Below are 19731 nucleotides of genomic sequence, written 5' to 3' on the forward strand. Positions count from 1 at the left end.
ATTTCCTTACCTACTTTCTCCGCACCATGTGTAGCTTTGTGGACCTCTATTGTGCCCCCCCTCAGTTGCCTTTTTAGTTTTCTCATTCTGGAGTTGCGACAGCCCTTTGGTAATTTGCACTGCCCTTTTCTGCAGTTTTCCCGGCTCTGCAATATTTTCCCTGCCTGCCCCCTGCCCCTTTCCATCCCTGCCTGGATTCAGGGAGGGATTTGAAGAAAGCAAGGCTGATGGCTGGGCAAACCAAGTTCAAGTGTTAATTCGAGAAGCCCTCCTCTTGGGGTTCTTAACTTATTCTCATTGTGCAGCATTTGCAAGCCATTCAAGTTGTGGCTCCTTCTGAATCCTTACCTGCATTCCAGTGGATTGTTAATGCAAATGGTTGGAAGTCACACTGAACCACGGCCTGGCTGCCCCCTCCCCCTGCACATCTGCCGTATTGTCTTTTTGCAAAGCCTTTTGGTTGCCTGGCCTTCCCCTCCACCTCTGGGGACCTGGTCATGTGTTGTCTGCATCTTCTGTTCAATGAAGCTTTGGGATTTGCACATGCGGCTTCTACTTACTGTTGATAGCATTTAAAAAATATATTGCTTCCTCCCCATTCCTCTTATGTTCCCTTCAGCTGCTCTGGCTGTGTCTCAACGTGGGACTGTTTTGGAAAACATTCCGGCGATATTATCATGAGCCTCAGTATTACTATTTGCATCAGATGTTGGGGGTAAGTAGTTCTCCCCCACCTCTTCTCCATCTCTCTTTTCTTGGGACTATGGGAACGGGAAAGCAGAAGCTGCTGGCTAATAGAGGTTTGATATGGCACTTCCTTGTGACCCAGGGAAAGGTGGAAGGTGGTGGACATTTGGTTGGGAAAGAGAGGGATTCGGTGGGAGTGGGAAGGGGGAAACAAAAGGACTATTTTCTGCATGTGAATGAAGGAAAGGATGTTGTCAAAGGTCTGGGAAAGCCGAAACTCCCTCCCCCTCCCCTTCCCCTTCCCCCATGCTGCCTCCAGCTGCAGGCGTGAATTCTCAGATCTGGCATATGAACTTGCGTGTTTCCTCATGGTAACATTCATCAGCCTCGTGGGTCTGTCCTGCCGCATGCTCGCATGGCCAGCTCTCCCGATGTAGCTTTTTCTCAAGGGAGGGTGCGTGGCTGTTTTGCTTCTTACTTGAAAATTCACATCCTCTCCATCTCGTTCTCATGAGTCCTGGTGTGGTTAGCTCAGGAAGTCCTGCCAGCCAAACAAAAGGAAAAAGCAAAAAGGGGAACTTCAGCAAAAATAACATATCTTGAGTGCTTAGTTTTGCAGGGGATGACTATAAGCTAGCTTTCCCCAACCTGGTGCCCTCCAAATGCTTTGGAATCCAGCACTCATCAGCCACCATCAGCCAGGAAAACTGGTTATTGTGGTCCAAAACATCTGGGGGAAATGAGGGTGGGGAATGCTGGTCTAACTCTTCAGGCAGTGTCTTATATTGGGTCATTACATCTTCCCTTTACTTGCCAGGTATTTAAGCTGAGGCTGCAAGAAAACGTTGCAGCATCGACTGCTCCTATCAGTGTGCCAACAAGCCAGCCATGCCTTTTTTCACAACATGACTTTTATACCACTCACCCACCCTAGTTTTCCACATGCACCCCACACCAGACACTGTTCCTATTACAGTGCTTACCTATGCATGGTTAGATAGAAATTGTCCTACAGAAGTTGTCCCAATATTGTGGTTATTCCCATTCTGCAGTTCAGGAACCAAGACTCAAAGACAGCTATATGTCTTAAGGCAAAAGCTTTCCTAACTCTGCCTTCTGTCTGTTTTGTAGGACAACTCATGCCTTGAAACACACATGCACTGTACATTTTCAGTATTTAAATTCTCGACCATTTTGAACCGGAGTCTAAAAACTAAGGGATGGGGCAGAGCATTCCTACAGCATCTAGATGGCCATAAGAGTACTCAGGCCTTCAGCTCTGAGGTTGGAAAATCGCTCCAACCTGGAAACAGAGGCTCAGCATTCAGATCCTCCTCCGGCACCCCTTGCAGCTGGTGTGGAAAGACCTGCCAAGTGGTGCCTCTTGGATCTTAAGAGCATCCTCATAAGAAGGCCTTTGGACACATTCTGGGTGGTGGGGAGGCAGGAGGTCAGGCCTCCATCCTCAGTTCCCTTCCCTCCCGGCTCTGGTGCATCACTGAGATAACAGAAATCAGCCACCTAACTTCTCAGAAAGTCAGGATGAGTGCAGTGTTGACCCTGCATGGGATGCTTTAATCATCTGACTTCAGAGGGCAATAGGCAGCTCAGCTGGAATGAACATCAGTGATTTAATTTTTTTTTTAGTGTATGTTTTCTTCCAGGAGAGGCACTTGTGAGATTTTCTGCCTCAGGCCATGCTTGGGTGCTCTACCAAGCACAAACAGTCTCTTGAAATTCTCTGCTTTGCCTGTGGGCAGAGATAATTTCACATTTCTCCTGGGCAAGAAGAAATCCTCCAAGTTTCTCACCATTTTCAGGGCTTCAGCAGAGCACCTCTCTTTCCTTCCTGGGGGATCCTGCTTCTCCGTGTTGCTGATGCAAGCGGAAATAGTATCAATTACGTTGGCAGTAAGGACATACGGATGGTGCAAAAGTTATTCAGCCCATGTTATGCAGATTTTTATCATCTCCACATTGATGGGATTGGAATTTGCACAAATGGTTCATATACCTTTGCACAAATTTGTACTTACTGAATTTCACACTCCTGAAAAGGTGCGAATTCCTCCAAACAGGCAAATTCCCAGAAAATGTTTTCACCCTTTAGCCTATGAGGGAAATGCACATTTTAGGTCAGTGTTTTTTAATTGTTTGTATTTTTCTATGATGAAATATGCATCATATTACAGAAAATGACCGAAAATGGTCTGCACATCCGTGCGATCCTTGTGACTTGGAAAACCGATTCTGTTTGTGGAATCTGGGGTTCAGATTCTTAGAAATTCAAACTATTGTAGAGTTCTCTGCCGTCCATACTTGGCAGCATTTTCCATCATCCACAATGCACATGTGAAAAGGGCAGTCTTGTTTGTAGCTGCAAGGGTGAGTTAGTGCTGTGCCAGTGTCTATCCTCTTTCTCTCCCGGTGGAAAACAGTTCCCATCTTTCCAACTCATTCTCAGGGCATCATATAATGGATCTGAAATGTTCTGGTGGTGTCTTTGAGCTTACCTAATGACTGGAAGGTGGCTGAGATGCCACGTGTATTTTGTCTTCTATTTACATCTCTCTCCATTGGGCTGCAGCCTTCTGGGATGCCTCCTCTTCCTGATCTGAAAGGTAAACTCAAAACCCCATGAGGAGATCTCCCCTGTTTATTTTTCTTTGAATTCAGTTTTGAAAGTCATTTCTTTTCTGTCCATCTGAATGAAAGCTGTCAAAATGTGGAGGATATTTTGGCACAGCACTAATGTTAAGTACGTTGACTGGGGCATGTGTGTGAGATGCCAAATGTTGTCACACTTCGGGCATCAGGATCCATTGTGCCGGCCTGTATTCTGTTGGATTATGCTGCACTCTGCTCTGGATTCTGCTGTGGGTTGATCTGTCAGTATACAAAAGAATCCATGAACTATAGAATCATAGAACTATAGAGCTGGAAGAGGCCCGTAAGTCTATCAGGTCCAACTCCCTGCTCTGTGCAGGACTTCACATAGAAGCAGCCTTAACCGACAGCTATCCAGCTGCATCTGGAAAGGCCTCCCTAGGGATGGGGAAAGTCTTTTTGCTGCTGAACCGTAGACCATAATAATCCTAGTTGAAGGCTGCTATTCTATACCTGAAGTTAAGTCCCATTGATCCCAATGGGATTTACTTCTGAGTAGACACAGACAGCATTGTATGGCAAATTAACCCAATATTTATTTATTTTGTCTTCTAAAAAGTCACTAATGTGGTGTGCCACAATTTACAAGATGAAAACCTTAATGCAGAAACAAACCAACCCATGTGAGAATATTAAAAATAGTAAAACCTTAAACGTGCACAATATAAAAACATCATTGAAAAAGAATATGTGACCCCATGCCCTTTCTAAAAGCCAACAGACTGGGCATCACTTGTAGTTTGTGAAGGGAGACACTGCACAGTTTGGGCATGAAGCGTGAGAAAGCTTCTTCATGCGTGCCTGACAGGCAGAGCTCTTAGTAACTGGACAGGTTTGGAAGGAGACAGACGGCCCCTTAGATAGTCCGGAATGGACTTCCTGCACCCTACAAGAAGGACCTTTGAGAAACGATGTCATCTACGGATATAGGACAGTGAATTAAAAGGGTCCCTTTCTTCACACGCTTACTTGTTACCACTTCAGAGAATGCTTCATATTGCTGGATAATTACACCCTCTTTATTTCTTGCTCGGAATATGTACCAGATGTTCCACTATTTGGTTTCCCTTGATAAAATAGATAATAATGAGGTCTCTGTACATCCTCTTCTCTGACATTAGTGCAACCTTTCTCTTCCCTGCACCCCCACCTCTGGGTAGGAAGAAACGGAAAAGCTTTGTTTCTCCAAGATTTGTGTTCTGGCAAGTCTGGCTTTCCAAACTGGCCCGAGTTGCAGCCCTGGCATTTTATAAATGAAAATAGGGACTTGCTTGCAAGGCACAAATTCTCCTATGCGGAATCTTTGCTGTCCTCCTTTGGAAATTTGCTCTTGTTAATTTGCAGCCCTACTGTTAAGCAAAGGGAGGCAGGTGCGAATGTTGTCTTTGTGTGTGTACACACAGGTGCAGGGAGCCAAGGTGTAGTGTTCAAGGATGCAGCTTTGTTGCCTGAAGTCACTCAATTGGTTCCATGGCTGAATGGGAACAAGAAGCAAGGTCACCTGAGTCCCAGCCCCACGTTCTTAACTCCTACACCAGAATGGCTCCAAAAAATGGAAGACAAAGCTCTTTTTTGTGTGCGTGTATCTTGGATTGCATCCTAGAGCCATTGAGGATTGCATTTTACTAGTTTAGACTAGTAATAGTTCAGCTGGAGCTAAGTAACCATTCAAGTGGCTGCAAGTTAGGCTTAAGTAAGGCCTATGACATAAAATCTTATTTATTTATTTTATTTATTAAAACATTTCTATAATTAGTCTTATAATGACTAAGGCTAAGATTTTATGTCGTAGCTATTTCATGTGGTGTCCTCATACAATTCCCCTGATACTGTTTTAATAGAACTCATCAATAGTTCAACTGTAGTTTACTTTGAACATTATAATCTTGGCATGGAATAGTCACATGACTTTCATGGTCCATGAGTACAAATGCATTTCGTTCATCATCATTACATGTTTCACAATCTGCTTCTGCCCATGAGGTTCTTTTGCACCGACTTGTCTCTATGAACCTTTCATATCATAATACATTCTGTGTAACATATATTTACTCAAATTTGAAGGTCATTCACAATTTTTCACCTTCAGTTTTGAAATATATGTGAAATGGAGCAATAGATATTTTGGTCCTTAGAGGAGACAATAGCTGTGAGACAATATTCTGGCCTCAGGGCTGGAATTGTTGCTCTACTCCCCTCTCCCATTTAAAACACAATTAAAAAAGCAATTCCTATCACAATGCTAATGATAATCATACAGAGCAGCATGGGCCAGAAAAATGGAACACCCTGATTAATTGTGAACCAAGGAAAGTTAGGTGAGCAAGTGGATTTTCAAGAGGCATTTGCAAGATGCCAAATCTTCTGCACAAGGAAGAAGGCCTGCCATCAAGGTACTGCAAAATGACATGGCTGGAATGACCAGCTTGGCCTGCTCTGTCTTGAAGGCCAGTTGGCTCTACAGGAGAGAAGGCGGTCTGTATTGGTCCATCTAGCCAAGTCTCTGGGCAGCTTGACAGTGATCTTCCAGTTCCTCCGCTGCCTGAGCTCCTTTTAATGGGAGATGTCAAAGACTGAATCTGGGACCTTCAGTGTGCAATGCATGATGGGCTGGTTCGTTGTTGCAGAACCATGATCTCTTCCCAGGCCAGAACCTGTGGACCTCGTTCTGTTTGGTTTGCATTCCAAGCCTTGCTGTTTGGATTCTAATCCTCGCTGTGTTTGTTCAGCTAGGGTTGTGCCTCAGCAGAGCTTCGGCATCTGTCCTCAACCTCAACTGCAGCCTGGCCCTGTTGCCCATGTGCCGGATTCTCTTGGCCTCCCTCCGCGGGTCTCAGAAGGTAAAAGAGGACAGTTCAAGTGTGGTTACTTCACCTGGAGTGAATGGGTGGCTGTAGATGGAGCTCTTGACGTGGCCTTAATTTGCAGTGCATTGTGGGTTGTGGGAGGTGGCCCATCTTACCACAAAGCCACTTTCCCAGATGTCAATGAATTAGCTGGTTGCAATCCTATCCCACCCCTGCCTGAAGGAGCAAATAATGAGGTCTCTCTGTTCACAGAAGAAAAATTGATGTGTGGGCTAAAATTAGAGACAAATACTTGATATTTTGGACTGCAGCTCCCATTATCCTTGGTCACTGGCTCTTCTGGCTGGGAGCTTTAGTCCAAAGCATTTGAAGAACACCAAATTGCCTGCTCTAGCACTGCCTTCTCCAACCTCATGTCTTCCTGATATTTTGGACCAACTCAGCCCCAGGTAACATTGCCAACGGGCAGGAATGATTAGAATAATAGTCCAGAACATTTGGTGGCCAGGAGGTTGAACAAAGCTGTCATAAAAACAATATACTTCTAAGGGAAATGGAAAGACTTTGTCTATCTTTATCCTCAACAATGGGCTGAAGAAGGATTTGAACCCCAAGACTGTGTACTGCCAAGTACACCAAGAGTTCCCCACACTTTTTGGACTAGTAGGCACGTTTAAAATGCCTAGCGTGTGTCAGGGCTGCTCTCACAGGTTGGTCCACCATTCCCCAGATGTCCGAAAAGGCAAATGGATGAGGCTAAAAGAAACTTGCCCAAGAACCCAAATGCACGACAAAAGTTCCTTCATTCTTTGCAGGAAAAAAAGATGCAATTTGGATGCATGGAGAAATTAATAAATAAGCAAATGGGGGCTGAGACTGAGAACAAAACTTTGCGTTTGAACTGCTCTTATTTGGGCAAAGAAATCGATTTCATAGAAGACAAACAATTGACGCCCTGAGATAGTTTGGTAAAGAAACTGAATACTAGGTAGAGATGAGCGCTGAGCTACAAATGCCAAATCACTCATTTGCCCCCATGAAGCTCAACAGAATATCCATTCTGCAGATGGCCTCTCTGCATCTCTAGGATGCTCTTCTCAGCTCCTCTTCCTCCATGTAATTCAGACTGAAGAGGTGGACTCAGAGAAGTTTGGTGACTCCTGCGTCCGTGAGGCTCCATTGCAGCTTTTCCTTTGAGTTTTACAGGAGCTGTTCATGGTGCTTTTACACGGTTAAACAATACAGCACCCACAATTCCACAGGGCAGTTCTATTGATACTGGAGACTGGGCTTCATGCACTCCTTGTGTAGAATATGAGCAGTAGCTACATAGTAAATGTTGCTCTGTAGCCGGCCGATGGGATGTGATACAGAAAATCGGTGAAATGTTATGCCGGGAAAGGTTATTTCACACCAATGTATGCCTCTACCATTGAATATTTTATTCATTTATCTCAGGGGCTCTGAATGCTTGCAGCCTGGGGGCTGGATTCCTGTTTCGGAGAAGATCTTGGGGACTCTATTCCAATGGTGAATTGGGCAGAAGGAAAGTGGGACAGGCCCCCAAATCCCCCCCCCCGCCCCGTTTCTGATCACTGCTAGGAACCAATCCTTAAGACAGGCATTTCGGAGTTTTAGAACTGTTAGGAGACTGCTCAAAAGCCAGGAAGCCACCAATTGCTAAATCCCTGGGGAGGATTGGGGGTTGAAGGAAGGGGCATGGCTTTCTGGGGATCCATGGAGGGCTCCATTCAGCCCCCAAACCTGAGCTGTCACACCCTTGTTTCATTCCTACCCACCCATCACTGCTTGCTTTCTGAAATCAGTTTGCATTTCATATCATTGGCCCTCATTGCCAGCTTAAGCATCCCAAGTAGAGACGGGCAATTGCCCTCGCGTTTTGCTTTAGCTTTAGAACAGAAGTAAGTGTAGCTATTTCCCCAGAACATCTGGGCAACATCTGAGCCACAGCAAATTCACCCCTCTCTTCTACCCACCTAGCCTCAGATCCTCAACCCATCCCCCTTTGAACTCATTTTATTGGCTTGACCAGCAGTTGTGCACCGCACTGGGATGAAAGGCCCCAGGGGCCCATGGGAAATGCTGTTTGCCAAAGCACTGCAGAAATGGTTGGGAATTCTTTTCTCACTCGTATTTTTACAAGTCTCAAGCCTCCCCCCCCCCCCGACCCCAAGCCTTACTTTTGAAACCCCTGGCATGATTCCATAGTGTGTATGTGTTTGTGTGTGTGTGTTTGCATGAGAAAACTGTTGCACAGATGGCTATTCTTGTACAGTGCATAGAAACACTCTAGAAGAAGCTCGGCGTAAAGGATTCTGTACGTACAGAAGACGTGCATATCATAGGTGTTTCTGAGATGGTGCCATTCCAGATGGAAAGCAGAGGTTTGAATGAGGTTTCCCCATGTCAGCCCCTTCCCATCCTGGGTGTAGAAATAAATATAGCATGTTAGTGGACAGGCTAGAATTCTTTCCCACTGACATGCTGACCTGTTATGGACCAGGAACGTGTGACACAGGTGTAACATTTAGGTACATAGCAGCCCACCCCTCACCTATAGCAATACAGACTTCTGTCCCCTGCTCTGTTTGGCACCGTCACTCTGTTGCCCTTTGATATACTGCTGCATTCCTTCTCGATGGATTTGTGTTCTTTTTTCCCCAGGTGCCCAGCCGAAAAACGAGGAGATTGCTAGATAAAAGCAAAATGTTCCATGTCACATGTGGTGCCACCATATGCATCTTTTCAGGTGTGTTCCTTGGGGGCCAGAAATGTTGGCCTTCTCCGTGAAGTACTCCAACTTTTCAAGTGCTCTGTGCTCTTTCTTCTGCAGTACATGAGGGGGTAGTCTTGTTCTGTGTTTCTTCCTTAAAAAGCTTTGAGTGCTTTCTTAGATGTTTTTCGAGCTTAGGAGAGAGCGGGTCTACATTTCGATGCATGAAAGCCCACGGTCTGAAGAGCTTTCTTTTATTTTGCATCTAAAACCCTGCTGAAAATTTGCTGGCATAGAAGCGATGCTGGATCAAGCTCCGCCAATTTAAACAAAGCTGGACCAAGGCTGCTGCAGCAAGGTCTGTGCAGTATAGCAATTGTCCTGTCGGGCTGATCTCCGCCAGATGTTGTGGGCACCTTTGCCAAGGACTCTCATGTCCATTTTACCCCTCTGCCTCTATTTAGGTTTCGGCAAGGTTTCGGCAAGGGGCGGCATAGAAATGCTATAATAATAATAATAATAATAATAATAATAATAATAATAATAATAATTTAAAAGCGCAACACTCTACTTAATTAAATCTGCATAAGCTCCTTGCCTACTTTTCTTTAATGAGCACGTCTGCCCAAGGAATTCACTTTTGTGTAACTTCTTTGGCTGTTCGCCAGAGGTGATGCTGTACTAGCCATAGGCGATCAGACAATGGATTCCATGCTTGCCTGCCTGACAGAATTGGGGCAGCTCCACATTTTAGTGGGCCTCTGGTGGGCCTGCCCAAAATGGGCAGCTAGCGAGGCCAGCTCTGTTCTCCCTTCCTCTTCTTCAATGTATTTCTGCCAGATGCAAGGAGAGGGTTGCTAGGCGAGGTTCACTGGAGGATGGACTAAATGAAGGCAGTGGTGGAGGTTGTGACAGTATTTATTTTTTTATTCGTTCACGTATTTATACGCTGCCAAAAAGACCTCCCTAGCGGCTCATACAATAAACAACACATTACATTAAAACAGTTAAAAGAAAATCATAAAACATGAAAATAGTGCAATTACAATATAACCAAAATATGAAAGATGGAAGATTGATAGTTTTGGGAGATCGGATGTATAGGTTGCATTAGTTTAAAATTCCCTTGGCAACTTTGCTTATTTTGCTTATTTCAGTTTGCTGTGTTTATTTCAGTTCATTCTGTTTTATATTCTTTTAATGCATTTGTATACATTAAGAAACTTTAAAACTTTAAACTTTAAAAAATAGGACCAAAATAAAAGGCCCATCAGCACTCACAGAATGGCTTAGATACTTAAAAAAAAAAAGTTAAAAGGTATGTCTTCGCCTGGCACCGAAAGCGAAAGAAAGCAAAGACAGTGCCAGGTGAATTTCCCCAGGGAAGGAGTTCCAAAGATGTGGGGCAGCAGTGGAAAATATGTCCTTTGCCTATTTTCCACCCGTCTTATTTCCCTGAGGGACGGCTCCCAAAGAAGGGCCTTCTGAGCTGTTCTGGAGGGGCAGGTAGGTGTATACATGATAGGCATTGCTGATGCTCCTCTGTTGAATGTTGGCCAGCTCCCCAGTGTTGCCCACAGTGCCCTGAAGCCAAGTGGCATTGCTCTGGGGTGTTAAGACCAGCATAAAGGCAACTGCCCTGCACTCATAGATGTCAGGACAGGGCCCTGGAATGTCTTGTCACCTGCAATTCTTGGCCCTTGGCAGCTCCAGGCCTAAAGAGTTTGCTGATTACGGAATTTTTTTCCAGCTGGGGAAAAAATTAAAAGAAACCAGTTTTATAATTACCATTCAAATGATTAATTTTCCCCCCAGCTGGAAAAAAATTCAGCAAACTGGCAAACTCATCATGGAGTGGACCAGAATGAATGTGGAACATCACAGATTCTTGTTTCTAGTTAAAAATTCTTGAAGACCACCTCTGCTATCTGTCCTTTGTGCTGCTTTCTGCTATTATGGAAGCTCCATTTCAAATTGGTAGATTTGATTCCTTTCAATTTTTGGTCTTACTCAGGTCCATGGGGTTCTCTTGCCTGGCAGATGATAAATTCATTTGGCATAGATAGGAAGATAAAGTCTTTAGAAGAATCTAAGAAGCGCTGGATTAGATCAGACCTGATTGGATCAGAGTTTACCTAGTCTAGCGTTCTGTACAGAGCAGTGGCTCCTCTTTCCTGTCCAGAAATGGCTGCATTGCACTGGTTCCCTCCATTCCTGTCCATTTTCACCATAATGCCCACCATATCTAGGTTCATCATTGAAATGAGGTACTCCAACTCTCCCATCTTGGTTTCAAGCCTTCTAGCATTGGCAGGGACATGTCTACAGATGGTCTCCCTCTCTTGGTGATCTGGTACACTGATCTTCGGCTATAGTTCTCAGGCTTCTTTGATGAGCTGTCATGTTTCACTATATGCCTCTTTCCTCCCCTTCTGCATACCCTCCACCATGGGTATGCATGCAGCATCTCAAGTGCTGTCCTTAAGCAATGTGGGCAGCATCCAGCTCTGCTGCTCTGCGTACGACACCAGTGCAGTGTTGCCATAAATGACCTCTGGCACAATGCCAATGGGATATGCCTCCATGATGAGTTTCCCCATGATGGCTGTAAAATGCTGTTCGTATGCAACAGAGATGCTGGGATCTGAAGTGATGACAGTGATGGTGAAGACCAGCATGGGTCACCCTGGAAGCTCCTGCCAGGCCAGGATCAGACCTGCAGGTCCTTACAAGGATGGGGGCCTGCACCATCATAACACACAGCCGGGAGCTCTGGCAGGCTCTGCAAAAGGATTCTCTGCCCTGCTGCTTTGTGGCCCTGATTGGGCTTCGGCTGCAGTCACACAGTGTCTTCATCTGTGCCGTGATTCCTGCCTGTTCCTTCTTCCACCACGCGGCTGGTCCTGCCATACCTTTGCCTGCTCCTGGCCTGGTCTTTGTCTTTGGTCCTACTGCATCATGCCAAGATCTCCATCCACCGCCATCCTCTCTGGTCCTGGTGCTCCCGTCGTACATCCCTGCTGCTTACATCCTGGAGCTGGCCAGAGCTTGCAGATGCCAGGGTTCCAACAGTGGTGCAGGTGCATTGCTATCCATTGAGGAAAGGCTTTAGTGTACTTGGCAAAGTGGTCCCCGAAAGTGTATGCCAGAAGGTTTCTTTCATTTCAGGTATCTCTAGTAAAGAATAATCAAGTCAAGAGGGTGATACCACTGTCTGTGGTTGGTGCCTCCAGAAATGGAGAGAGGGGGATTAATTTTCCACCCATGTGCAGATCCTATGGAAATTAGCCTGCCTCATACCCCAAACTGTGAAAGTTCCCATGGTCCCTTCTTCCTTAATTTTTATCTGTCCCTACAAACCACATTGGGTTCCATTCCAGTGCAGCTTTTAAAAGCAAAGTTGATTCCATGCAATTGAAATGTGCTTATCCCAGTATTCTCAGTTGGAAAAGCATCCCTTCTATTTCCAACATTGCGGCCATGAGCATCTTCCTTTATGCAGCCAAGGCATCACTGCACACAGACAAGAGATAACAGTTGCTGGAGTGAGGGAACTGTAAGGTTTGCAGAAGAGCAGTAAAAAGTTATGTGGAATAAAAATCACATACGTGTGTGCACATGTGTGTGTGGGCTGAATACTCCAAGGAGCATAACGAGAACTGGGACAACAGATTGGACAGTATTTCAAGACACAACAAGCCATGGAGGTTTCTTGCACAGGGTGATCTGTTGCATCATCTGAACCCTGTTGTGGTATTTCAGCCTGGTATGTTTGGCTTTTAGAAGCCACAAGAAGGAACCAGTGTGGGGAGAATATGGAAAGCAGGATGGGGAGACGAAATGGAGTGAAGGGGCTGGAATCTCTGTACACGACAACGTTTTCTTGTTGGTCCAGTTTGTGTACAAATGGGAAAGCCCAGGGACCCGCGCTCTGGGGGCAAAGTTTTCAGAATGCCTTCTGGCAGACTGAGCTCTCCTCTCTGTTTTAGTGATCCATGTTGCTGCCCACCTGGTGAATGCTTTGAACTTCTCTGTGCACTACAACGAAGAGTTTCGGGAGCTCAATGTAGCCAGCTACCAAGGGGAGGTGAGTGGGGTGCATTTTGTCAGTTTTCCATAAAATTGCTGCCTCTCACTTTGTCCTTGGGTGACCTTTTTTCAGGGATGCACTTGGGAGCCTGGGGGGCTTGTCTTTGTGGGGAAACAGAGCAGGCTTGGGTAGTGCAATGAATAAATCAGTCATCCTACCCAAGGCTCTGTATGCTCAAATGTACTGCCCAGATTGCCTCTGCAGATGGGCAGGTTTTGCCTGCAAATGTTGATGCTTCTTCCACAGCTTGCAGCACTTCTGTTATTTCAGTATGTGTTGGTTATGCAGAGTGTCACTTTCTCACTGGGGAGTCCTTCTCACTGGGGATACCTGAGTGCATCCAGGTGAGGCCTTTAGCTTGCATTCTCCTTGACTCAACCTGGTCTTTTGCAAAGGTTCTAGACAAAGTCTTCCATTTTAACCCTCTTCTGTTTTCCATCTACTTCCTCCATCTTTTTTCCTTGTCAGAAAGGGGAAACAATCCTGTCCGAATGTTAAAATTGATTTGGTGTTCATTCCTGCCCTTTTTCCTGCAAGAAACCCAGCGTGGCTTACATGGTCCTCTTTCCCTCTGTTTTGTCTTCACAACAACCCTGTGAGGTAGGTTACACTGAGATGAGTGACTAGACCAAAGTCACCCAGTGAACTTCCTGGCCAGACTGGGGACCAGAACCTGGATCTCCTGAATCCCAGACATGACTCTAACTAGACTGGCTCTCAGTATCACACTGGATTGGAAGTGCCATGACTCCCCTCTTTGCAAATCCCTCCCAGACACCCTCAGTAGGTTGCCACCTGGGGGTGGGCACCACATCTGCCTCCCCCTGCCTCAAGGGGGTATCCTGGGCCTACTTGCAGGGTAAAATCACAGCAGTGAGCGATGTGAGTGTTTGCAGGTCCTCTGCCAGTATTTGGTGCTCATGCATTGATATTTGGGATATTTGAGGAATTCAGCTTTTGCAAACTTTTGGATATGATGACCTGGTCTAAATTCTGACCCACAGGATTTTGCTCTTCTCCAAAAATCATGACCTTCTCATCTATTCAAAGCTAGAGTGGGCTACCATGGGAGGTTCAGGGTTTAGTTTAGTCTAGGGACACTGTGTTTATTATAGCCACAAATATAGCTTGTAAACAATCCCAAGGACAATCCTGTTATGAGGACTGTAAGCCTCTGAACTCATCTTACGCAGAGCAGGAAGAACAGTGGAAGTGCCCCTCAGCTCCATGTCATCAGAGCAAGCATTGCTAAACAAGCTTCCTTGTCTATCTAGAAAGAGAAGGAGCCTGGGAAGGCCTCACGTTGCAGCCTTTCCAGTTTACTTGCTTCCCTACCCACCAGAATGCCCCATTTCTGTGATGGGTTTCCCAACAGATTCCTGTCTCTGTGGTTGCAGTGCTACCTCTGGCCTCAGTATGGGAGTCTGAAAGCTCCCATGGCCCTTTAGACTCTGTCTAGGGGCCATAGGATTGTTCCTTTAGGATGCATCCTGATGCATTTTAGAGAGACTAAAGGATTGCAAATCCAAGCATGCCCCAGCCAACCATGAGACTTCTGGAACTTGCAGGCCTTTTCTTTGTCTAAACATACATATATTTGTACCTGTAAAGTTTTAATTCTGGACTGAGGTGGAAGGGACACGTAGAGCCCAAGGGCTTCACGTTGGTCACACCTGGCTTAAAATGATTGCTGTACACATTTGTATGCATCTTTTGAGAGAAGGTGCACATTTTGACACGGTCTTGAAGTACAGGAGTGGCAGCAACAATGCCATCACCAAGGTGATGCAAAAACAGAACATAATTGTGGTGAAAAAAACCTGTGACACAGAACAGAAACAGGCAGATTTGCCAATCCCTAGTCTTGACTTGTGTTTACAAGGCTGTCAAGAAGAGGAGAGCACTCACACATGGGGTCGCCATAAGTCGGAGGATGACTTGACAGCAAGTTACAACAAACCGTCCCTACTTGTAAATAATTACTGCAAAACGAATAAACAGATGGAAAACAAATAAACAGATAATTAAGCAATAACTCCTCAAACATGGGAGGAACAAGTGGAAACCAAGCAGATGATAAATACCCAACAAGTCTGTGTCTGCCTCTTCCTTGTCCTCTCATTCTCAGTCATACCCCTGTCTTCTCTAATGGACTCTCTGAACAGTCCAAGGTTGCTTGTGTCCATCATGTGTCACTCTGAAAGGGTTGGGACATGATGTGCTGCTTGAGGCAGATGATGTAATGCCATGCTCAACACTTCTTCAGGAGCCCTGCTCTGGCGAAGAATACAGATGAGGTGATCCCTGGTGAGGTTTCTGAATAATTCATACTACTTCTGCTTGCTTTCTAGGATCCCAGAAAACTCCTGTTTGCCACAGGTAAGCCAGCAAAGGGTTCGGTTGGGTTGTGCTGAATCAATGTGATTTCCAGGCTCTGCTTCAAAAAACCGGAAATGGACTATTATCAATAACAATTCCAGTGACAGCTGCATTCTTCCCCAGAACAAAGGATATTGCTGTATGCCAAAACTGGCAGTGACAACTTTTTTCCTTCTTGGTTTGTTTTTATTTCTCTCTCCTCATTGGCTTTCCCAGATTTAAGTGGGGGAATGTTCTTACTTTTGTTCCTTTTCAGAACTGTAACCTATGGGAGAAACTGAAGAAAGATGTGGCCATGCTAGATCATGAGCTAAAGAGCCCCCCAGAATCCAGAGGATAAAAATATCTGAAAATGCACATCCAAGCAGTACCTTTATTAGAACCAGCCACATCAGCACAAAAGAATGTGCACATGTCTGAGCCTTGTAGGACTCTTCATTGGGCTAGGTGGGAGACCAAGCATGCATTACCTCCTTTACCAGGGGTGGCATGCCTGGATGCATCTGTTGCTGAGCGTCCATGACTCTTGCACCCATCCTGCTTGAGAGTTCCTGTGTACAGCTGACTTGCCACTGTGTGATCAGAATGCTGGAATAGATATACCATTGGTTTGATCCAGCATGACTTTTCTTCTGTTCTTACATTCCTATGTTTCCATCAGCAAAATGAAACAAAGGCCTGTCCCCACTTGCAAGATCTCTCCTGCAGATCATTGCCTGGGCATGCGTCCCACTTGGCTGAATGTAGCTTAGGGGGCACAGGATTGCACTCTTAGTTTAATAACATTTGGCTAGAACATCTAAATGGGATAAAATCTAAATAATGTGCATCAATATTGTTAATACAATAATTAATTTGACTGGAGTGAAATCCTTTTGAAGTGAAGAATGGAAATGAGTGGATCTGCATGGAGAAGACTGCAAAACCAGAACTATTCTTCTCTGTTCTGTCCATGCTCTGGATGCCAGCATTCTCGCTGCCTTGATAAGCTCTTTTCTACTTTCAGAAAATTTAAGAGGGCTAACTAAGCATTGCTTCCATGACACATGGCTACTGTCCATGGATATTCCTGTGGTTCTGAGAGAACTTTTCTCACATCCACAATCACAGGCACTGTATCTACACAAGTCCTCACTGGCTTAGCATTCTGTTTCCACAGTGGCCAGGCAGAAATGCATGGGAAGCCCATGAGCTCCACCTTTCAGCATGTTTCCCTCCACAGTCCGTGTTCAGAGGCATAGAATACTGTCACAGATAGCGAAGAGAGTCTATAGTCATTCCAGTGAGTGAACCTTGATCCTCTTTAAGTTCCTTTAATGCTTCCAAAGTTGGTGGTCATCACCATGACACATCACAGTGAGTTCTTTGCTGCATGAGGAAAGATTCCCTTTTATCCATCCTGATTTCCTAGCATTTGACTTCATGGAATGCTGTCAAGTTCTAGCATTATGAAAGAAGGAGAAGTTTGCATTTTTTCCACGCATAGCAGACTGTGATAAACCTCTATCATAGTTCTGCTAAAACGCCACAGTGTTGTAACTTTTCCTTATAATTGCTCCAGCCACTTGATCATTTTGGCCAACTTTTTCTGTCCCTTCTTGAGTTCTGCAATACCCTTTTTGGAATGCAGTGACCAAAAGTATATAAGTGTGATTGCACTCTATATGGTTATAAAAGCATTATGATACTGGCAGTTTTATTGCTTTTTGGATTCATTTCCTAATTATCCCTAGCACATAACTGAGCTCCTTGAAGAAAAGACAGAATGCAAGTATAGTACTTGAGTTAATATTCTCTTAACGTCTCCATGCGATGAATCCACTCCATAGGCATTTTGTGATTTTCCCAAGGCAAAGATCCTTCATGCTGAAAGCTGGGAGTTAAACTGTGTTCAGCCAGATGTTGAAAATTCACTAGTCACGTGCTGTTGCTTTGGTTTCCCTTCTCTGATTTTTTCTCCATTTCTTGGGCTGCCGACTTTGATAGCAAAATGCCAATCATTGTTCCAAGCCCCCATTGGATCACCCTTGGATATGGATTCCAGTCCTTCCTTGTAGATTTCAGTGGCTTGACAGCAAATTTTGAGCCATGTTGCTATGTAATGCAGGTAAATCGCATTTGGAATGTTTGAATTTCATTTCCCCTGAACAGAGTGTTTAGTTACATTTTTCCAGAAATGTTTTTTTCTCCCTAACAATTTCTTTTTGTGAATTCCCAAGGTAGTGATTCTAAGCAAAATGTTTTCATGATTCATTGCTTGAAAGCTGCATTGGTTAAACATGTGATTATGATGAGCTTGCAAATTCTGTGTTTGTGCCTTTGCCACAAACTCACTAGATAGCTTTGGGGAAATCACATTCTTTGAGATGCAACCTTCCCTCTTCCCATTTTCAGGATGGGCATAACACACACAATGTTACGTGGAAATGCTTCTAAATTATTTATTTTTTAACTCAATACACTGCTTTGGAATGGGGCAATTGAGAGCAGAAGGGAGAGAAGGTGGACATGGATTCCACACACAGTTTTCAAGTGCATTTGTAATAAAGATAAAGGAAATGGCTGGAGGGGAGGAAGAGACACTCTCTGCCCTGCCACTTCTCAGTCAACCTCTTCCAAACAAGCTTTAAAAACTAAAAATATGGCTGTCTAGCAACAGTATCTGGGTGATCTTCCATGCAAACTATGCCCAAACTCAGATTGCTTTGCTGTAGCAAAGATGTGGTGACTATTCCCTGCATCTTAATTACTTGCCTGCCAAGCCAAATGCAGCTTCTCAGCCATGCAGGGTAGTCCACCATGTCATTTTTTGTTGCCTGCCATGGACTTCAAAAACAGAGAAGATTGCTGGGCACATGGCAGGACCCAAAACGGTGGCTGTTTTTCTTGGTGACTTAGCAGTAGTTCAAGTATGAATTAGATGTATGTGTCAGGAAGCATCAACAATCTGGAGGCTTTTTGATCAGGCTCTTCTGCAGCTCTCAGGTGCTGATTTCATAAGTAGGGTGGGAAGAAAATGGATCTCCAGATGTTTTGGACTTCAGAGCCCCACATTCCTGACTACTGGCCATGCTGACATCTGGAGAGCTATCTCCTGTCCCCTGTTGACATAAAGGGATTAGTATACCAGAAAGGAAAAATGCATGGAGTCATTTCAGAGCTAAAATAAAGTTAGCTTGGATGTCTGGAAGCATCTGTGGGAGGCATGTTGACTTGTTTAATCATTTATTTGAAGGCTGTCAATGACTCAAAATAGCTTGTGATGGACCTTGTTTAACATTCTTCAAGTTGAACACTCTTAAGACCCATTGATTTCAATGGCTCTGATCTACAATAGTTATTTACCTTAAACCCCAATTAAATCAATCATGTCGGTTGACCACAGTATTCCTAATGATCCGATGGGACTTCAGAGCAGCCAGTTTTCCCTGGAATAGGACCTCCCTGCCTCGCTCATATTCCTACCGATGGGAGCATGATAACAACTGGGTTCCATCCGTTTGTTTGGATCAATTGAAACTGATGGGACTTCAATCATGACTAAATTGCCTCTTTAATTGCAGTGGGTCCACTTTATAGCTAATTCTAGATCCTGCCCATTCTGTGGGGATGGGGATGGGGACGACGATATGGGGAATGGTGGTTTAGTAGCACGAAGACAGGCATACTTTCTTGTCACACAATTTACACTCCGTGTGCTCATTTCTGTTTCAGTTCCTGGATTAACTGGGGTTCTTATGGTCCTGGTGCTCTTCCTAATGTCTACAGCTTCTACTTATGCTATTAGGTAAGATTTAACCTGCCCGTTGTGCCCAATGAATCAGAGAGTTGGCTCAGACATCCACAAGCTTCTTAATGCTGTGCGTCCTGGAGGTTTCTGAGAACACAATTACAATTTCCTTCTAGTTTATGGAACTACCCGTTTCTGCCTATTTTGTAGTAAAATCTGGAGTGCCATGTCTATTTCTGGGTGATACACTTTAAGAAGGATGCAAACAAATCACAAGGGGAGGACAAAGATAGTTAGCAGCATGAAAAGCCCATTCTATGATAAAAGATGGAAAGAATTTGACGAGTTTTACTCAGCAGAAGTAGACTCGGGGAGTACTGATAGCACTGCTCAGATAGGACATTCCAATTTTATTCTTTTCTGCTGCCTCAGAGGGCAAGGCTAGATGTAATGGATTTCAATTGCAGGAATGTATAGTTTGGTTAAACTTTAAAAGAAACTGCTTCATAACTAGAACCATAGAACCACTTATTTAAAGTCTTCCTTACTGGAGGTCTTTAAGTTGAGACTAGGCAGCCAAAAGTTGGACATATTCTAGCTTTGGATTTCCTGTTCTAGATTTGGACAGCTGATGGGC

The 19731-nt window shown here is 44.7% G+C and overlaps 1 protein-coding gene across 2 annotated transcripts in view; it reads left to right on the forward strand.

The window, feature by feature from the left end:
- Positions 1-619: 619 nt before the first annotated feature.
- Positions 620-19731, forward strand: part of NOX4 (NADPH oxidase 4) — a 102852-nt gene continuing 83740 nt past the window's right edge. The window contains exons 1-6 of one of the 2 annotated variants that reach the window (XM_044442173.1): positions 620-715; positions 6084-6194; positions 8847-8931; positions 12885-12982; positions 15337-15364; positions 19079-19151. In XM_044442173.1, the coding sequence (XP_044298108.1) occupies positions 707-715; positions 6084-6194; positions 8847-8931; positions 12885-12982; positions 15337-15364; positions 19079-19151 (404 nt within the window). In that variant the 5' untranslated portion in view covers positions 620-706. The remainder of the gene's footprint in view (positions 716-6083; positions 6195-8846; positions 8932-12884; positions 12983-15336; positions 15365-19078; positions 19152-19731) is intronic. The other variant, XM_044442174.1, reaches the window with a different exon arrangement.

This window comes from Varanus komodoensis, unplaced genomic scaffold (genome assembly GCF_004798865.1).
Source record: "Varanus komodoensis strain SLA01 unplaced genomic scaffold, ASM479886v1 scaffold4, whole genome shotgun sequence".
In the NCBI taxonomy this organism is placed as follows: domain Eukaryota; kingdom Metazoa; phylum Chordata; class Lepidosauria; order Squamata; family Varanidae; genus Varanus; species Varanus komodoensis.